This window comes from Primulina tabacum, chromosome 18 (assembly GCF_025594145.1).
Source record: "Primulina tabacum isolate GXHZ01 chromosome 18, ASM2559414v2, whole genome shotgun sequence".
NCBI lineage: Eukaryota > Viridiplantae > Streptophyta > Magnoliopsida > Lamiales > Gesneriaceae > Primulina > Primulina tabacum.
The window spans coordinates 31,726,982-31,744,022 of NC_134567.1; the positions used below are offsets into that span (position 1 = coordinate 31,726,982).

At 33.1% G+C, this 17,041-nt stretch overlaps 2 protein-coding genes across 5 annotated transcripts; one reads left to right on the forward strand and one right to left on the reverse strand.

Annotated features, from left to right (window-relative positions):
• Nucleotides 1–3,791: 3,791 nt before the first annotated feature.
• On the reverse strand, nucleotides 3,792–4,550 carry LOC142532510 (uncharacterized). Its single transcript, XM_075638790.1, has one exon. It carries the CDS (start codon nucleotides 4,548–4,550, stop codon nucleotides 3,792–3,794), a length of 759 nt encoding a protein of 252 aa, XP_075494905.1.
• An 8,010-nt stretch (nucleotides 4,551–12,560) lies between these two features.
• On the forward strand, nucleotides 12,561–16,640 carry LOC142533319 (glucose-1-phosphate adenylyltransferase large subunit 2, chloroplastic/amyloplastic-like). 4 transcript variants are annotated; one of them, XM_075640049.1, is made up of 15 exons: nucleotides 12,561–12,671; nucleotides 13,213–13,451; nucleotides 13,555–13,683; nucleotides 13,995–14,168; nucleotides 14,289–14,381; nucleotides 14,443–14,526; nucleotides 14,606–14,661; nucleotides 14,788–14,881; nucleotides 15,214–15,399; nucleotides 15,473–15,553; nucleotides 15,701–15,787; nucleotides 15,864–15,968; nucleotides 16,079–16,185; nucleotides 16,264–16,324; nucleotides 16,437–16,640. In XM_075640049.1, exons 2-15 carry the CDS (start codon nucleotides 13,218–13,220, stop codon nucleotides 16,536–16,538), a joined length of 1,593 nt encoding a protein of 530 aa, XP_075496164.1. In that variant the 5' UTR covers nucleotides 12,561–12,671; nucleotides 13,213–13,217; the 3' UTR covers nucleotides 16,539–16,640. The 4 variants fall into 4 exon arrangements, with proteins under 4 accessions (XP_075496164.1, XP_075496162.1, XP_075496165.1 ...); XM_075640047.1 differs by lacking the exon at nucleotides 12,561–12,671 and adding an exon at nucleotides 12,678–12,866; XM_075640050.1 differs by lacking the exon at nucleotides 12,561–12,671 and adding an exon at nucleotides 12,678–12,866 and having other exon boundaries at nucleotides 13,213–13,448.
• The last annotated feature ends 401 nt before the right edge of the window (nucleotides 16,641–17,041 follow it).

Here is a 17,041-nt window from a genome sequence, read left to right on the forward strand (position 1 = left end):
CAGATTTTTTAACAAGAAGTACGTGTTCATGCCTAAGCCAAATTTCATCCACTTGAATTAAAATTAACAAATTAGGATATACATGTATGATACCTGAAAAGGGCTCGGGTCATTCTTGGACTCGAACGGAAAGAGAAAACTTACACGAGTCAAATTCCAATTTGATGCAAAGAGTAGAGCGTTACTCTCGCCCGACCAGGGTACTTTCGCCCGACCAGAGTACTTTCATCCGACCAGAGTGACCAGGGTGCTTTCGCCCGACCAGGGTACTCCAGCCTGACTAGAGTACTTTCGCCCGATCAGGGTGACCAGGGTACTTTCGCCCGACCAGGGTACTCCAGCCCGACCAAGGTACTTTCGCCAGGGTTCAGGTCACCGACCAGTATGGGTTACCATACATCATTAGCATGATAATCGGTGCCCATGACAAGACCCAAACAGTTTGGGTCGCCATACATATTAACATATGACAGGACATGAGCAGTTGTCAGAGTACAGGGTATGGGCAGCTGTCAGATGACAGGGCATGAGTAGCTATCTAATAAGGAACAGTGTTCATGCCTTATAATCGAGGTTATATTCTATCTTATAAATATTCAGGTTTGTTCATTTAAACGGAGAGGGCAATCTACTGCATTGAATAAAATTTTCTCAACTTGGTGAACCTTGTACTGACTTGAGCGTCGGAGTGGCTACGCCGAAACCCTTCCGACGCCCCACTAACATTATCTTGTTGAGTGTGTGCAGATTGTCTGACTCCGGGTCATCCCACCAAGACAGATCACCCGGGCAGTGCAGGACAAAGCACCCGGACAGTCCAGGACAGAGCACCAGGGTAGACCAGGTCAGAGCACCCCTGCATTCCAGGATAGAGTACCCGGACAGACCAGGCTAAAGAATCCGAGAAGTCTAGGACAGAGCACCCGGGCAGACCAGGCCAGACCACCCGAGATCATCCCATCAGGCCACGTCATACTCATCCTATATATATATATATATATATATACACCTTAAATATGATAACTTGTAATTTCGGTGATCGCTCATGAATTAAATATATTCCGACAGAGAATTTGGTTTGGTAGCAGTTCGAGAAATTAAATAAATACTTCTGGTTTATTTTTATTTTTATTTTATTTTTTTTACTATTTTGGTAAATTTCGTGAAATGACAGGGCTCGAGAACAAAACATCGGCTTATAAATCTTAAAAAAATATTGAATTTTGTAAAAAGAAATAGAAGAGATCAATTATGAAACACATTTTTATAATTATAATTTCTAAAACTTTAAAGATACAACACCATACAGTCATAAAAAGAAAAGGATCATTTGAATTTTTATATGACATTACCATATCACTGGCATCACTTAACATAAAGTCACCCTTTTGGTTTGGCGTTAAAATAGTTATTGTTTTAGCCGACTCCTTTAAGAATCGGACTTAGGGTGTTGCAAGGATTAAAAGCATTTCACACGACTAAAAATTTTTATTCTCGCCGCAACTTGAGCTGACATAAACCTCTCTCACAAATAGGAGAGGCTTAGGTTCCATTTCCATGTAATACAAAAAATTCCCCAACTTTACCGAAGTTGTACTAAAAATTGTGTATTTTTCTTCTTGATCGTTGATTAGAATATCGGAGGTGTTTAAGGGGAAACGTACTTAGTTCCCTTTAATGTATATAATTTGTTTCTTGGCAAAAATTTGCGTGAGATGGTCTCACGGGTCGTATTTTGTTAGACAGATCTTTTATTTGGCTCATCCATGAAAAAATATTACTTTTTATTGTGAATATCGGTAGGATTGACCGTCTCATAGATAAAGACTCATGATATCATCTCATAAGAGATCTACTCTTGTTTCTTTGTCTTCCAACTATTGTTATTGAGAAATCGATTATTAGAGGTGTTATTCGCCGCAAAGAAGAGAATTTCGCAGCATAAAAAAATGTTTAACTATTTTGTTAATTTATGAATTGACGTTAACTCGATATCTTGTGCTTTAGATTACTATAATTATTGTTTTGTGTGTGAAAAAAAAGTAGCTTTGACAAATCGAGTGAGGTAACGACTCACCCGTTCAAGTAATTGTGAAGTTAATTTTAGGCTATCGGAATTATTTTGGAAATTCATGCATACGAGATAAAATTCGGAATTATGTCTTTATGTTGAATAAGATATTTCAAAATTCATGCATTCATATGGACATTATCCGTGAAAAATTAAAAGAAAAGGTTGTCATCATTCAAAAATGACTATTCAACATATGACATTGTACGAGTTTCAAATTTTTTTAAAAAAAATGGGAAAAATACCCCGACACTAGCTAAGAATTCTATGGAAAAAAAGAGAGATGAGAAAATTTAAACCCCCAACTAAAAACAACCAAGATAACCTGAACTCCTAAATGTTACCGACTCATTATCATTATTGCTATTACGATTTAAAAAAAAAAATTTGAATAGTGTGCAACAAAAAAAATTGACATCACCACCAAATATGCTTACATATAATATATCGTAAAAGTTATTATGAGATCATCTCATGAGTCAATTTTATGAAACAAATCTCTTATCTAATCCGACCCATCCAATCCGACTCATAGAAAATATGAATTTTTATGCTTAATGTATTACTCTGCACTCTAAATATGAATCGGGTTGACTGATCTTACAGAATATTTACTTTATATATAAGTGTGTGTGAGGGCGGAAGGTTGATACATAGTTATGGAGGTTTAGATGGCAATTTAAGGAATCGATAATGATTCCACAGCTCACTCCAAGAGTAGCAAGCTATAAAACACTTGCGGAGGGGAAAGAAAAAAGAATGTTCCAACACAGCCCACTATGTTACCCTTTGGGCAAGGTAATTATGGCTTAATTAGTGCGTAGTTAAAGTTGACAAAATTGGCACTAAATGGATTAGTTTTTCACCCAATATTGCAAAAGAGAAAAGTCACTTTTGAAATGTATGTAACAAAAATTTGAGTGGTTAACCATCATTGGCTAATTATACATGCGTAAAGCAAAATGTTATCTTCAAAGCCACTCATCAAGGATTTCTTGCGGGCCGTCCATTTTAATCATTCAAACTTCAAACCATTGAGTTTGAAGTGCAAATGTAAAATATATTATGGGAACCGTCAACAGGAAATGCATGATGTTTATTGAACAATATATGATAATAACATGAATATTAGTTGCTACATGAACTTTTTTTTGGTACAAGTTGTACGAATTCAAAATTTTTATTTTTTAATTCGCGCGACGACAATATAGATATAAGCTAATATAAAGCTTCATTCTTCATATATTAGCATTGATAAATGCTAAAAAGATTTTATTAGACATCATATACCATGGTCGAACTTACTTAATTAATTCAATGAAAGCATCATCTTGTGGTGTTGTATTGAATCTTGGCGACATCTTATCCCTTGCTGTTGGAAATTTAACTCCACTATTCCCCTTCTTTTTGCCTTTGATAAAGATCCAACCAGATTTAATCACATCTGAGTTAGACAATAAATTGCATTTTGATACAAAAAATATACACGAGCTCTAACAAACTCTATGTTTAGATATGTGTATTTGTATCTGAAGAAAGATTGTCATGCCAAAAACACAAAAGGGCGGTCTCCTCTGCTTCGAGCAAAATGCTAAATGTGCAATAAAATTGGTGAAATTAATGTAGCTTCTAAGATCAGATAACAGTAAAATTAGACACTTACAGCAATGTACTTGATATTCAGTGGCACCAAAACTTGCACTGGTTTTACAGTAATTATTTATGTCATTTTTACCAAGTGATAATTCCCATATTTTTCGAATTGATTCGGCAAGTTGCTCTTTTTGCTCCAGTGTTTATTGATGAAAGCCTCAACAGTACGCCGGAACTCTTCGCTACTCAGAGTGTCGATCTCCGACGCTTCGAAATACTCTGTTTCGGGATTCTCCTTTCTCTGGTATTTCTCCGTCTCCGATCTCTGGAGCTCCAGCCTCGGCCTCACCGCGATCTCACGCTTCAGTTTTTCCGATTGCGTCCTCTGGAACCTCCGTATTTGTCTCGTGGCCTCTTCGATCGCAGTCGTCACCTCATCACCTTGCGGATTCGCCTTGATTTCCTCCGAGCATACCACAATCTGCTTCTCGTCATCAGCAAAGGCATGGACGTCTTCACCCACCGCTGGCTCCACATTCCCCGTTGGATGCTCTCGCTGATGAACCGCCTCGATGTGTTTCACGTAATCATCATACAAACCATCGCCACCTCCAGACAGACTCAACGCGTCGTTCCGCCGGCAAATCACAAAGAGCAAAACGATAATGATATTCCCGATTACGAAAACAACGTGGTGATTGAATACATACGCGGAGAACTCCACAAAACACCCGCCCGCGACTTTCATAACCGCCGGAACACGCACAGAGGACCACGAAACCAGCCCCAGAACCACCAAAAGTTCGAAAAACTGCCACAACTTCACGATTCGATTGAATCTCGCGACTGCCTTCTCCTTCTCAAACCTGACATTATCAAACACCATTGATTCCATACTCAAAATTCGGAACAGCCGGTCCTCCTCGAGCATCCAGCAACGCAGGTTAAATTTTCACAGGGAAAGCGTAAATGAGGGGAGAAACCAGAGGAAGTGGAAGTGGAAATGGAAAGGCACGTGGATTGGGAAAACAGAGAGATTCTATACATGAACACAAGAAGGGAATTTGAGGAGACCGGGTAAATGGAGATTTCGGGTTTGAGTAAGTACCTTTTTAAATAGATGCCAGAGGAGGAGGGACAATTTAATTTACCCATTTGTGTTGGTTGGTGCCAATTGCCATGATCCATCTCCTTAATTTGTATTATATTCTCCAGACCGACGGTGGACCAAAATTTTTAAGTCATGCACTGGCTTCGCTTAATCTTTGTCCAGGTCGTATCTTGCAGTGGTAAAAGTATTTATATTTGACCAGCCGAGTAGTGAAGCAAAATTATTATTTTATCCCATTTGCCTTGTATTAGTTGTGTGTACACAATAATGAATCCAGGTGTAGAGGAAATATTTATCTAAGTTTAGATTATTATTTTGTCAGAAAAAATAATATGACAACAACAAAATATCAATTTTTGACGGTTATATTTAATTGAAGTTAGCTTAAAGACAGATATCTGCCGAAGATAACAATTTTAAATCTCAAGCAAATTTTTTTATGAAAGCATAAATTTTTCGTCACAAAACATAATAAATCGTGTACCGGTTTTTAATATAAGGAACCATTGAAGGTGGTAGTGGAACAATAACTGCTCCTCATTCAATAGTAACCGGTGAATAAGATAGCATGTGTGTGAATTGTGAAGATGCATCTCGGTCAAAATTCAAATTTCAGTTTTTTTTTTTTTTTTTCATTGTTAAAATATAAATATAAAAAATTCCAATAAATGTGTGTGTGTATATATATATATAATGTGTATTCAAAATATCTAAGTTTATTTGTATTTTTACACAAATTAAGAAAATCATTGAAAAAACAAAGTTTACTGACTACACTTCTTGTTTTATCTATATTTAATTAATTCAAAATATTTCTGCTAGTTTTCCAATATCTAGTTAACACGATTAAATTATTTAAAAAATGATACTAAATATAGAGATAATAATATTTTTTGTCTTGTAAATTACATATTTTTCATTGTTGGTCATGTTATAGACTATTACAATTTACACAGTTTTAGTCTATTAGACTTCCGTATTTGTTCATATTTTATTTCATTTTCATTTGAAAATGTTGACGTAACAGTAGAAAATTATGAATTGAGTCGGAAATTCTGGCATGGCCCTGGAAATTGCTGATGTATCCGATGAAAAATTGTAAAAAAATGTTCAAGTTAATTTAATAAAATTGTGAATTGATTGATAATATGATTAAAAATGAAAAATGTTTAATCTACATTATATAACGTAATTAGTTTTCCGTATCAGCATATGGAGACATGGTATGTATACCATTTCATTCGAGTCAGTAATTATACATTGTTTGTTTACAAACGATTTCGTAATGAAAATTAAGTTTCCTTTTTTATTTGAGAATAGAAAGCATAACATTATGTTTTTTTTAAAAAAAAAAAGTTAAAAAGAAGGAAGAAATTTTTTATTTTTATTTTTTTGGAGAATAGGAAGAAACCTTTTAACCCAACAAAGTTTGGTCAAGAATGAGCGACAACAAGCGGGATAGGTTCGTTGATATGACATTGAATTGACTTGGATACAAAATGGACAATAATTGTACATGTACTTGAAGAGTAGGTATTTTGTGAGACGACTTCACGAATCTTTATCTGTGAGATGGGTCAATCCAACCGATATTTACAATAAAAAATAATACTCTTGGTATAAAAAAGTAATATTTTTTCATAGATGACCCAAATAAAATATATGTCTCACAAAATACGAACCGTGAGATCGTCTCACACAAGTTTTTGCCGTACTTCAATATGCATGCCCTTTTATATCTTGTTACACTTGCTACCTCAATCCGAGCTTTGTTACTTGTTTAATCCCAATCATCGGTATTCATATTAAGTAACACTTGGTGAAATAGAGGTCCACAAATTTTAACGTTCTTAATCTCATCGAACATTTCATATTCATAGCATTTTTTGGTGTTCTTTCCTAACATACTGAAACTTGCATAATAATCACAATCACATCTAAAGGTACGTTTGCCGCAATTTAAAAGGTTAGTTACAAATCTTATTGTACATCATACCTATAGGGATACATATACACACACACACACACACTAGTGAATCATGCACACGCTCTGTGTGTATGACGAAATAAATAAATATTATATATTACTTGTGTTTATTAAATAATTACAATATTAAAAGATAATTTTTATGTGAAAGTTGTTAATTAAAAAAATAAAAATAAGAAACCAACATCAAGCAGTTATACAGGGTGAGAGTTACTTTTCAAAATTTGAAATTAAAATATGCCATGAGCCCTGTGTTTTATTGTTTTCACACCGAAAGGTAAAAGAAGTGGAATTTTCATGTTTGTATCACAACTTTAAACCCCAACCTACATGAACGCCAGCCAAGTGCTGAGTCCTCGATTATTTGCACGAAAAAACTAATGATTTCTCGTTGAAAAATGAACAGGAAATTACTCACTTATTTATTTTTTTAAAATAATAATAATGATAATAATATTTAAAAGGCTGTGTCACATATATCGTAATAATAAAAAGTTATGTACAACTAAAAAAAACTAATGATCCCGTGAATTCGTGTGGCTTCGCCAACTTTGGAAACACCATACAACTCACGCTCAAGTCAAGTTCAACTTTGTTCTTTTTAAAGCTTTCATTCAAAGAAAAATAATTATATGTTGCATGCAGTTGTTCATTTCATGCGACTTTAATTCGCATAGCATCAATTATTCTGTTTATCTATCCCTTCAATAATGTTTCGTGTTAGTTTATCTCATATCGATTTGATTAAGTTTTTGAGAGTTGTATATATTAACTTTAACAATCATCCTCATTTAAACTAATTTTTGGGGTATAGTCACGCTCAGGTTCGTGATCTTAACAATTCGTATATATTTAATATTTAAGATTACATTAGACCTATTTAGATAAAATTATCTTTAATTTTTTATGTTATTACAATTGGGATACGATATAAAAAAAGTATTTGGAAATTATATATATATATATATATATATATATATATATATATAACTGATTGTATTTAATCAGGATTTAATTTACAAATAAAAATAAATTGTATTTTATCCATAAGATAGTTATCCACTAATGGCGGTATCTACTTTGAGGAAAATGAAGAGGGGATAAAAACATTTGGGGCCCCGTTTGGACACGCGTTTCGAATGGGATTTGGATGACAAAGTTGCCTTCGGAACTTTAATCTTGTGATTCCTTTTCTTGCGGAGATAAGTTTTGAGAGGAGAAAAGGGTCACAACCCCTAATTATTTTTATTCTAATTAATATCTGAATCAATTCATGTATCGTGCATTATTCCATTTTTACGGCTATGTAACGCAAGATGGATTAATATTAGGTGTTAAATAAGATTTAATCTGGCCGTGGACCCACATGTTCATTTCCTTGAATTTATTATTTATTATTCTATCAAAACATCAAATAAGATAACATTAAATTAAGATAATTAAATAAATAAAATATAGTTAATTAATCTATTGTGATAATTAATTAACTGAAATACTTACGTTACTAGAGGATGACATTAAAAGAATTAAAAGTTATTTAGGAACTAGTCGACCGGAATGATATTTTTACACATACAATGGACTAAAGTTTATATAAATTAGTCTGAAATAAAAAAACAATTTAAATTAAATTTTTTAAGAGACTCTTCGTTACTCAATATATCGTAATAGATTAAAATCTAACTTTTAGGAATAATTAATTTACTATTAGAACCGATAAACTCGATACCTAGCCTAATTAATATTATATATTATTATATAGTTCAACAATATTAATTAATATATAGCGTTGATGGTGTTTCTATAAATGATTTTTCCACCCACTCGTGGCTTCCTTTGGGTGAGAGCCCTCTAATATTTATGCATTAATTCGCGCATTAAACTAGAATAAATCAACTTTAATTTTAGTTATACTTTAATTCACACACACACACACACACACACACACATACATATATATATATATATGTTTGTGTCATGCTAGCTAACCCCTCAACAAAATATTTTTTTAGACTATCTTAAATTTTTTTTATTGGAGACCATGCGGCGGGTTTATATATGTACTCGGCCCACGATTTTATTTTTATTTTTTATCAATAGATGTAAAATTAGGCTTGAATTGTAAATTCTAAGTCAAATTTGAATTTATTTTCCATTAATGTATGGAATAAAGTCAATGTTAGGGACTCCACATAAGAGATTAAATACTTCTTTATATACATTCTTCATATATTGCCATAAGGTAGCATGAAATTTGGTGCGTGATCGATGCATCATGCATGATTTGATCATCATCTGATGCCATAATCAAGAATCAAGAGATTTTTTAATCAACAAACATATTATATTTGGTTTTTTTAGCAAGTTATATATATATATACACACACACACTATCATGTAATGTATATATAAAATAATTCTGTGTGCAAACGATGTTTTATAATATTGGTTTTTTCGGTATTTGCAGTGATATGGTCATCTTGCCTTGCTCATACAGAGTAGATCGACTTGTTCACGTCACGTCCATGTGATGTCATTGACATTTGAAAGCCTTAAATTCAAATTTCACTTTTTCACATAATTACAAGGAAATTACAAGCACATTCGATGGCATCACATATAATTATATTAAAATATGGTCCACGAAGACTTTGTAAATATTTAAACTGCTTGACGTTATTCAACTGCCAAATTAAATTTCCTCTAAATTTCGCGGAAAGTATGCTAAACCGAAGCAAATACGTATATATATAATAATATTCAATATACAGATAAAGTATTTTAAAGTAATAATTATTGTGTCATTGTGTTATTTATTTTATTATTTATTTGCACAATAAACAACAATAAAGAACAAGTCACTAGATATAAGATATCACACATTTTCATATTTGGTTAAATTTATAATACATTATCTCACATCGGATTGTCATAACTATTTAAATTGGTTAAAAAATATTACAATGTATTTATTTAACAACTCTGGTTAACAATTTTCGTAAAACAAAAACGAACAAAAAATAGTGATAAAAATCAATCATGAGGTCGCGTTTGTGTTGGGTGTTGACCCCTCAAATTCCTTAATCCATGATCGCCATTTCTCCAAATCTCTTCTTCAATTCTTTGCTGCCAAGGAACTGAAATGTCGCACCCCGTTTTTAACTTAACTTTCAATGTGCCATATTCACGAGACTGTTAAAAAGATACAATAATATATGATTTTTCTAATATTCCAGCAGAAATAAATTATTCACCTTATTTTTCTGCCACTATTCATTATTATATTTGAACATTTGGCCTTCGTGATTTTGATGTCTCAGATGCGATAGTCTCTGTCATAGAAGTAAGACATTTAAGTTTAGAGAAAAAAAATTCAAACCAAAATTGCAAGTGTACAACACAATATTATTTTGGATTCGAATCTTACAAAGTTTTATATTTAAATATGACACCATAATCAAGAACAATTTTCTTTTACACTCATCTATAATTTCTTCAACCATTATAATTAAATCAAAGAAGCATATTTTTTGGCAAAAATTTGTGTGAGACAGTCTCACTGGTCGTAGTTTGTGAGACGAATATCTTATTTGGGTCATCCATGAAAAAATATTACTTTTTATGCTAAGAGTATTATTTTTTTATTGTGAATATCGGTAGGGGTATTACTTTTTATGCTAAGAGTATTAATTTTTATTTTGAATATCGGTATAATTGACACGTCTCACACATAAAGATTCGTGAAACCGTCTCACGAGAGACCTACTATATTTCTTTACCTTGCTAAATTGTGGTATATTTAAAAATGTTCGATAATTTAGGTATAGTAGTCATTAGTATTTTTTAATATTTATAACATTTTAATTATTTTTTTATGATGATGGAACTCAAACTACTACTCTTAGGTGCACAGTTGAAAAACATTCAAAATAACGCAGTAGCCTGCAAATTATGTTAGTCAAGGCAATCGTACTGAGCAAACTTTGTGTGTGCGACAGACTTGTTCGAAAATATATTGGCTAAGAAAATCGAACCAATGAACATTGATCAAACAAACGTTCACATAATCACATCCTCAACATGTTCGGTACATTTTGATGTTGTACGTGGCATTATAAATTTTTTGAGAGTATGTAAAAGTATATTCGGCGCTTTTACTATTCCCGTTCCAAATAAGATCTCACACTGGGCTCCAAAGTTCGGTCCAACAATCCAAAATTTAGTTGGCCCAAATTTGACTGGGCAGCGCTTCTGAAATGGATCGAGCAATAAGGTGTAGGCAGAATGTTGAAGAAGCTCAAAATATAAATTTTCTTGGTATTTCCAAAAGGATTTGAATGACAAAATTTTAAAATTTAAAAAAGTGAAAATTTCCTGGTTTGAATCTGATTTTTGAGTTTCATACTACATATAAACAATAAATAAAACATAATTCATTTTGATTTCACAAGAAAAAAACAATATTTATTATCAACTATTTATTTGGATAAAAACTAATAGATTTGGTCCACGAGAAATTTTCGATATTCATTAAATGAATTTAAAAGAGTCATTCTATACTATAATTACCGAAAAGAATAACAAAACGACAAACTAAATATAATAGAAAAATAGAAAAACAGAAAACCACAATATAACCTTTGACCTAGCTTCAATCTAGGTCTAATCATGTTTGACGACGCGAAATTTAATATCATAGCCCATAGTTCAATTGATCATTTAATATTATAGCTTATATCACGTAATAACTTTATTTTTCCTATTAAATATGTGATTTGCTTAGAAATTAATTATTATTAGGCCATAAAATATACATTAGTTGTCTCACATCAGGTGGATAAAATACTTGAGAGTTATAGATATAATCTTGGACAATTTGAATTAGCTTTTGAGGTTGAGTTAGGTCCAAGTTCCAATCTTAACCATACAAAAGATAATTTGCTAAATGGAGTCGAAGGGAAAAGGGAAAAAAGAACTAAATAAATATACAAAAATTGTTTACATAAAACATATCACACATGAAAATTGTGTGTGTATTGATATAATAAAAATATCAAAGTGTTGATTTGTCTATATTAGTTGTTTTGAATATGATCTATAAATTGATAAATTTTTTGAAAAATATCAAAGTGTAGAATTATCATCAACTTATGAAAAAAAATCAAAAATAAAAATTGAATATGATTTAATAATACTCGGTTTAGAGTCTGTTCGATTGGAGAAGTCAACAGACAAACGGAAAAAAATGTTTTCTTAAAATGTGTATTGTATGGTTACAAAAGCTTGAAAAATACTTAAAAAAATATATTTTTAGAAACTAGAATTCATGGCTTCCGGCTTATTGCTTTCGCTTTTACTTCTAGTTTTTTTTTTTTTTTTAAAAAAAACTTTTCAATATTTATCAAAACATCAAAACTATTTATATTTTTTTAAAATAAAAATAAATAAAATTTGTAATTTATTTAAGTGTTTTTTTGTTAAATTATGATTTTTGTATCCAAACTTGTCCTTAACATTTTAGTTTTTTTTTAAAATATACATTTTATATAAATTAATCAAGATGATTGGTAATTGTTCAGCTCATACCTTGATCTTCATTCATTGATAATCAAAAAGTATATATTTATAATAATATGAAAAAATGGAATGAAAATCTAATCGTACAACTGGCGCATTCCAAAAGAACACCAAATCAAAGAAAAATCGTAGTGTGTCAGAGTAAAAAACGATATAATAATCTTGTGGCTAATATAAAGTAATAATAATTGAATACAAGTTCATCTTCACTAATTTTGTGGTTCCCAGACATTTATGGGAATTTGAAGCTGATGTATCAGTGACTCCCCGTCACTCTCTTAACACTTGTATAGCCGACTCACTTTGTGACTTGAATGCATAAATTTCAAAACGTAAAAATCAGATCTTTCTTAGATGATTATATATTTTCTTGTATTTTTCACCATGAAAAATTCACCAATCGTGAAAAATTAACGTTACATCCACGACCCCTTTTCGTTAAATCATGTTATTCACACCTTTTCTTGTTCTGCCCATCTTCTTGAATCACATGCATTGAGCCTTTGCTGCAGATTTTCGATTCTTTGGTACAAATATTGGTTCTTCAATTATGGCTTCTGAATGTGTTCTTTGATCGCTTCTTTCTTGATGTTGTCTTAGTTTTTTTTCCCTTTTCTTGTTTTTTATCAGGTGGTTTCTGATCTGTTTTTTTGGTAGTTTTTATAATATAATTTAAATTAAAAGTGCTATTGTCTTTCGAGTTATTTTCTGCAAAGCTTTATGTTCTCTTTCAGAACCTGTGATCTTTTGGCAAACAATAGTCACGCCTTCAGGTTCCTGTCCAATTATAGTAAAATTCTATCCAGCTTCATGGGATTCCTCTTTGTTATTTGTTTAACATTTAAATTATCTAAGTTTTTTCTGTTATTTCAGTAAAAATGGATTATTCCTGCTGTGCCGCCATTAAAGCTAAGGTGCTACCAGCACGAATCAACGAGGGTTTAAGCAAGGGAGATGATGGGTTTTTGGGAGGAAAAGTTGGACCGAGTTTGACGAAAAAATTTGGAATCGGGACAAAGAATTTGAAGAATTTTTGTGGAAAAAGGTCAAGAAATGCCAATTCTGGAGTTGCATTCTCTATTCTGACACGTGATATTAACAAAGAAATGGTGGTAAATTTTGACCACTAATTGAATGATATTTTATTTGCAGAACGAATGTTTATTAGGATTGAATTTCAAGATTTATTTTGCTACTAAAATTTGGTTATTTCAGCCATTTGAATCGTCATCATTTGTTGAAGAGCGTCCAATGGCAGATCCGACTTCTGTTGCCTCGGTCATTCTTGGCGGAGGTGCTGGTACTCGCCTCTTTCCTCTTACAAGCAGAAGAGCTAAACCTGCTGTAAGAAAATATCAATGCTCAATTTGATTGTTGGATTTATTTTTTGTTAGTTTAATAGGTAATATAAGTGGGCTTGCTGTTTGATGTCATTTTATAAACCATGCTACGAGTAAAACATATATATCAGTGGTAAATTCATGTTCAGTCGCCCTCTGTAATATGTACTATTGATACTCGGTGAATGTTGGACAAAAAGTTGTTAAAGCTTAAAAGTTTCGACATAGGAATCGATATTTGTCACCAGCTATCAGATTTTAACACTGTTAAAATAAGCCGAATCACATTGTGTGCGAATGCTTTGTTTTGTGCAGGTCCCAATTGGTGGTTGTTATAGGCTAATTGATGTTCCCATGAGTAACTGCATCAACAGTGGGATAAGAAAGATTTTCATTTTAACTCAGTTCAATTCTTTCTCCCTCAATCGGCACCTTGCTCGGTTATATAATTTCGGAAATGGCCTAAATTTTGGAGATGGTTTTGTTGAGGTAAGATGCCTACATCATGATCCCATTTGGATATATTCACAGGACACTGTCAACGGCTGATAGTGACTTAAAAGACCAAAACATGTAGTAACTTCTTGAGAAATTATATCGCGGGAACAGGTTCTAGCTGCTACACAGACACCCGGGGAGACAGGAAAAAGATGGTTTCAAGGAACCGCAGACGCTGTCCGACAATTTATATGGGTTTTTGAGGTGTGTATTCAAACTGTCCTCACCAATATGTTTAGAATTCGCCTAACTTTGCTGATTGTAGGATGCCAAAAACAAGAAACTTGAGAACATCTTGATTTTGTCTGGAGACCATCTATACCGGATGGATTACATGGAATTCATTCAGGTACTTGGGTGACTTGCAAACAAAGGTAATACTTGTTTAATTATCAATACTTGTATTCTGATGAACAATGTACTTGCAGAAACATATAGATACAAATGCAGACATCACAGTGTCGTGTGTACCCATGGATGATAGGTACATGCTTTATTAATCTATTTGACTATGACTCAATAAAAGGCCGAGATTTTATTATTCATTGAAAGAACTTTGCTCGGCCTCAAATCAACGTATATTCAGGTCTTGGTACTTTTGTCATTACAGTCGAGCATCAGACTTTGGTTTGATGAAAATTGATGAAACTGGACGTATTATTCACTTTGCTGAGAAACCAAAGGGCTCCGCATTGAACGAAATGGTAATCAGTTCGCTCTATGAACCTAATTATCTAAGCTTAAATGTCCTAAGCATTGCTCTCTCAGATTTGGCTTCAATAACTGCATATTGATTATTTATGTGACTAATATGAAGTTGCTTTTCTTCTCATTGACATGTTGTGAGTTTGAAATCGGATATAAAATCACTTTAACTTTAAAACTACTTCATTAAGAAATGCTTTGGAAAAGCAAATCACTTTTTCCGTTATCTAAAAAGTGGTTGAAGCAGAGCTCTATAGTTGCATTTTGTAGTTCTTTCTTTCAGCCTTTTTCTAACATGTTTACTTTTCAACTATTTGAAAATATTCTTCAGCAAGTTGACACCTCTCGTCTAGGACTATCTCAACACGAGGCTAAAAGATTTCCTTACATTGCATCAATGGGTGTATATGTGTTCAAGACGGACATCCTGCTAAAGCTTTTAAAATGGAATTATCCTTCCTGCAACGACTTTGGCTCCGAAATTATTCCTTCTGCTGTAAAGGATCACAATATTCAGGTGAGATCTGACAAGAACCTTTTTGTAGCGCGACTTCAAATTGGCAGTCACTAACGACGCATCCTTTTGTCAGGCATTTCTATTTAACGACTACTGGGAAGACATTGGAACCATAAAATCCTTCTTTGATGCCAACTTGGCACTCACAGAGCAGGTTATATGTCATTTCCCAAGAATGTTCTTCGAACCACTGTTCCACTTTAGCTTGAAAAACCAAGACAACTGAATCTGAAAATAAAAGTTTTTTTAATGCTGGCTAGATAGAGTGACAAGCTTAATGTGACCCATGTTCTTTTTTCAGCCCCCAAAATTTGATTTCAATGATCCAAAAACCCCTTTCTACACGTCTCCAAGATTCTTGCCACCTACTAAAGTTGAAAAATGCAAGGTATGGATGCAGTATTTGGCAAATGTTCTCTTTGCATCTTGTTTGGGTTTATCTTATGAACTCTGTTTTTTTGCAGTTAGTGGATGCGATAATTTCGCATGGCTGTTTTTTACGGGAATGTAGCGTAGAGCATTCCATTGTAGGCATACGGTCACGCTTAGACTATGGTGTTGAGCTCAAGGTCAGTAGTATGTGCTAAAATCACTTGGTTCTAGTTCTGAACATCTTTAGGTTTAAAGTGGACGAGTTTTTATATCCAGTTTCAAAACCGTTTTGCATATTAAATTTCAGGATACCATGATGATGGGTGCAGACTATTATCAAACAGAATCTGAAATTGCAGCTGTTCTAGCACAGGGGAAGGTTCCAATCGGTGTGGGACGTAATACAAAAATCAGGCAATTGCACTTTTTCTTGATTTATTCTATTCTAGTGTTAACATTTGTACTGAAATGATTTGTGAAATTTTCTTGAAGGAATTGTATAATCGACAAAAATGCAAAGATTGGGAAGGAGGTGATCATTACAAACAAAGATGTAAGTTTCTGTTTACATCGTTATCTCTAACTTGCTGATCATAGCTAGGTCTCAAAGTTCGTGTACTGGAAATGTCTCACTGCTAAAATATCTCAATTCTTGGACGTATAAGGGTGTCGAAGAAGCAGATAGAGCAGACGAAGGATTTTACATTCGATCTGGGATTACAGTCATACTGAAGAACGCCACCATTAGAGATGGAGCAGTCATATAACAATGGAACTCCTGCAGCGGCTACATACCAACTTTGAACATGAACCCGTTTGCCTGCGTAAATAATTAGATTTTCCTTGTATGCTACAAGTTAAAAAAGTTGTGAATAAATAAAATCTTGGCCTTGGCTTTCCATTTTGTGCTTCTTGTGCATTTGGCCTGGATTGACCTGTTTGATAGTACTATCACGTGGCTAGTATATATTACGAAAGTGATTATAAATTCAAATGCAAAGCTGATTTATTATTTTCTCGAGCGCTTAACAAATTAAAATATGGAATAGTGGATCTCTTTGTTTAATATTATATCCACCGGTAGTATCAAATTCGGCGGACCAGAAGAGACCGGAGGTCAACTGCCTGACTGTTGGGCTATCGTATGGGCTGCAAGGTTGGTTCTGGTTGTTGGGCATTATTATGAGCTGCAAGGAACTCGGTCCTTTAATTCTTTCTTTGAAACTGGACTTCTTTAATATATTCGTTCTGATTATTGGGCTATGCTATG

Coding starts and splice junctions, on each gene's coding strand:
- LOC142533319 (XM_075640049.1), top strand. CDS start 13,218: ATGGATTATTCCTGCTGTGCCGCCATTAAAGCTAAGGTGCTACCAGCA. Junction 15,400..15,472: donor TAAAGGATCACAATATTCAG/GTGAGATCTGAC, acceptor TCCTTTTGTCAG/GCATTTCTATTTAACGACTA. Junction 15,969..16,078: donor ACTATGGTGTTGAGCTCAAG/GTCAGTAGTATG, acceptor ATTAAATTTCAG/GATACCATGATGATGGGTGC.
- LOC142532510 (XM_075638790.1), bottom strand. CDS start 4,550: ATGGTGTTTGATAATGTCAGGTTTGAGAAGGAGAAGGCAGTCGCGAGA.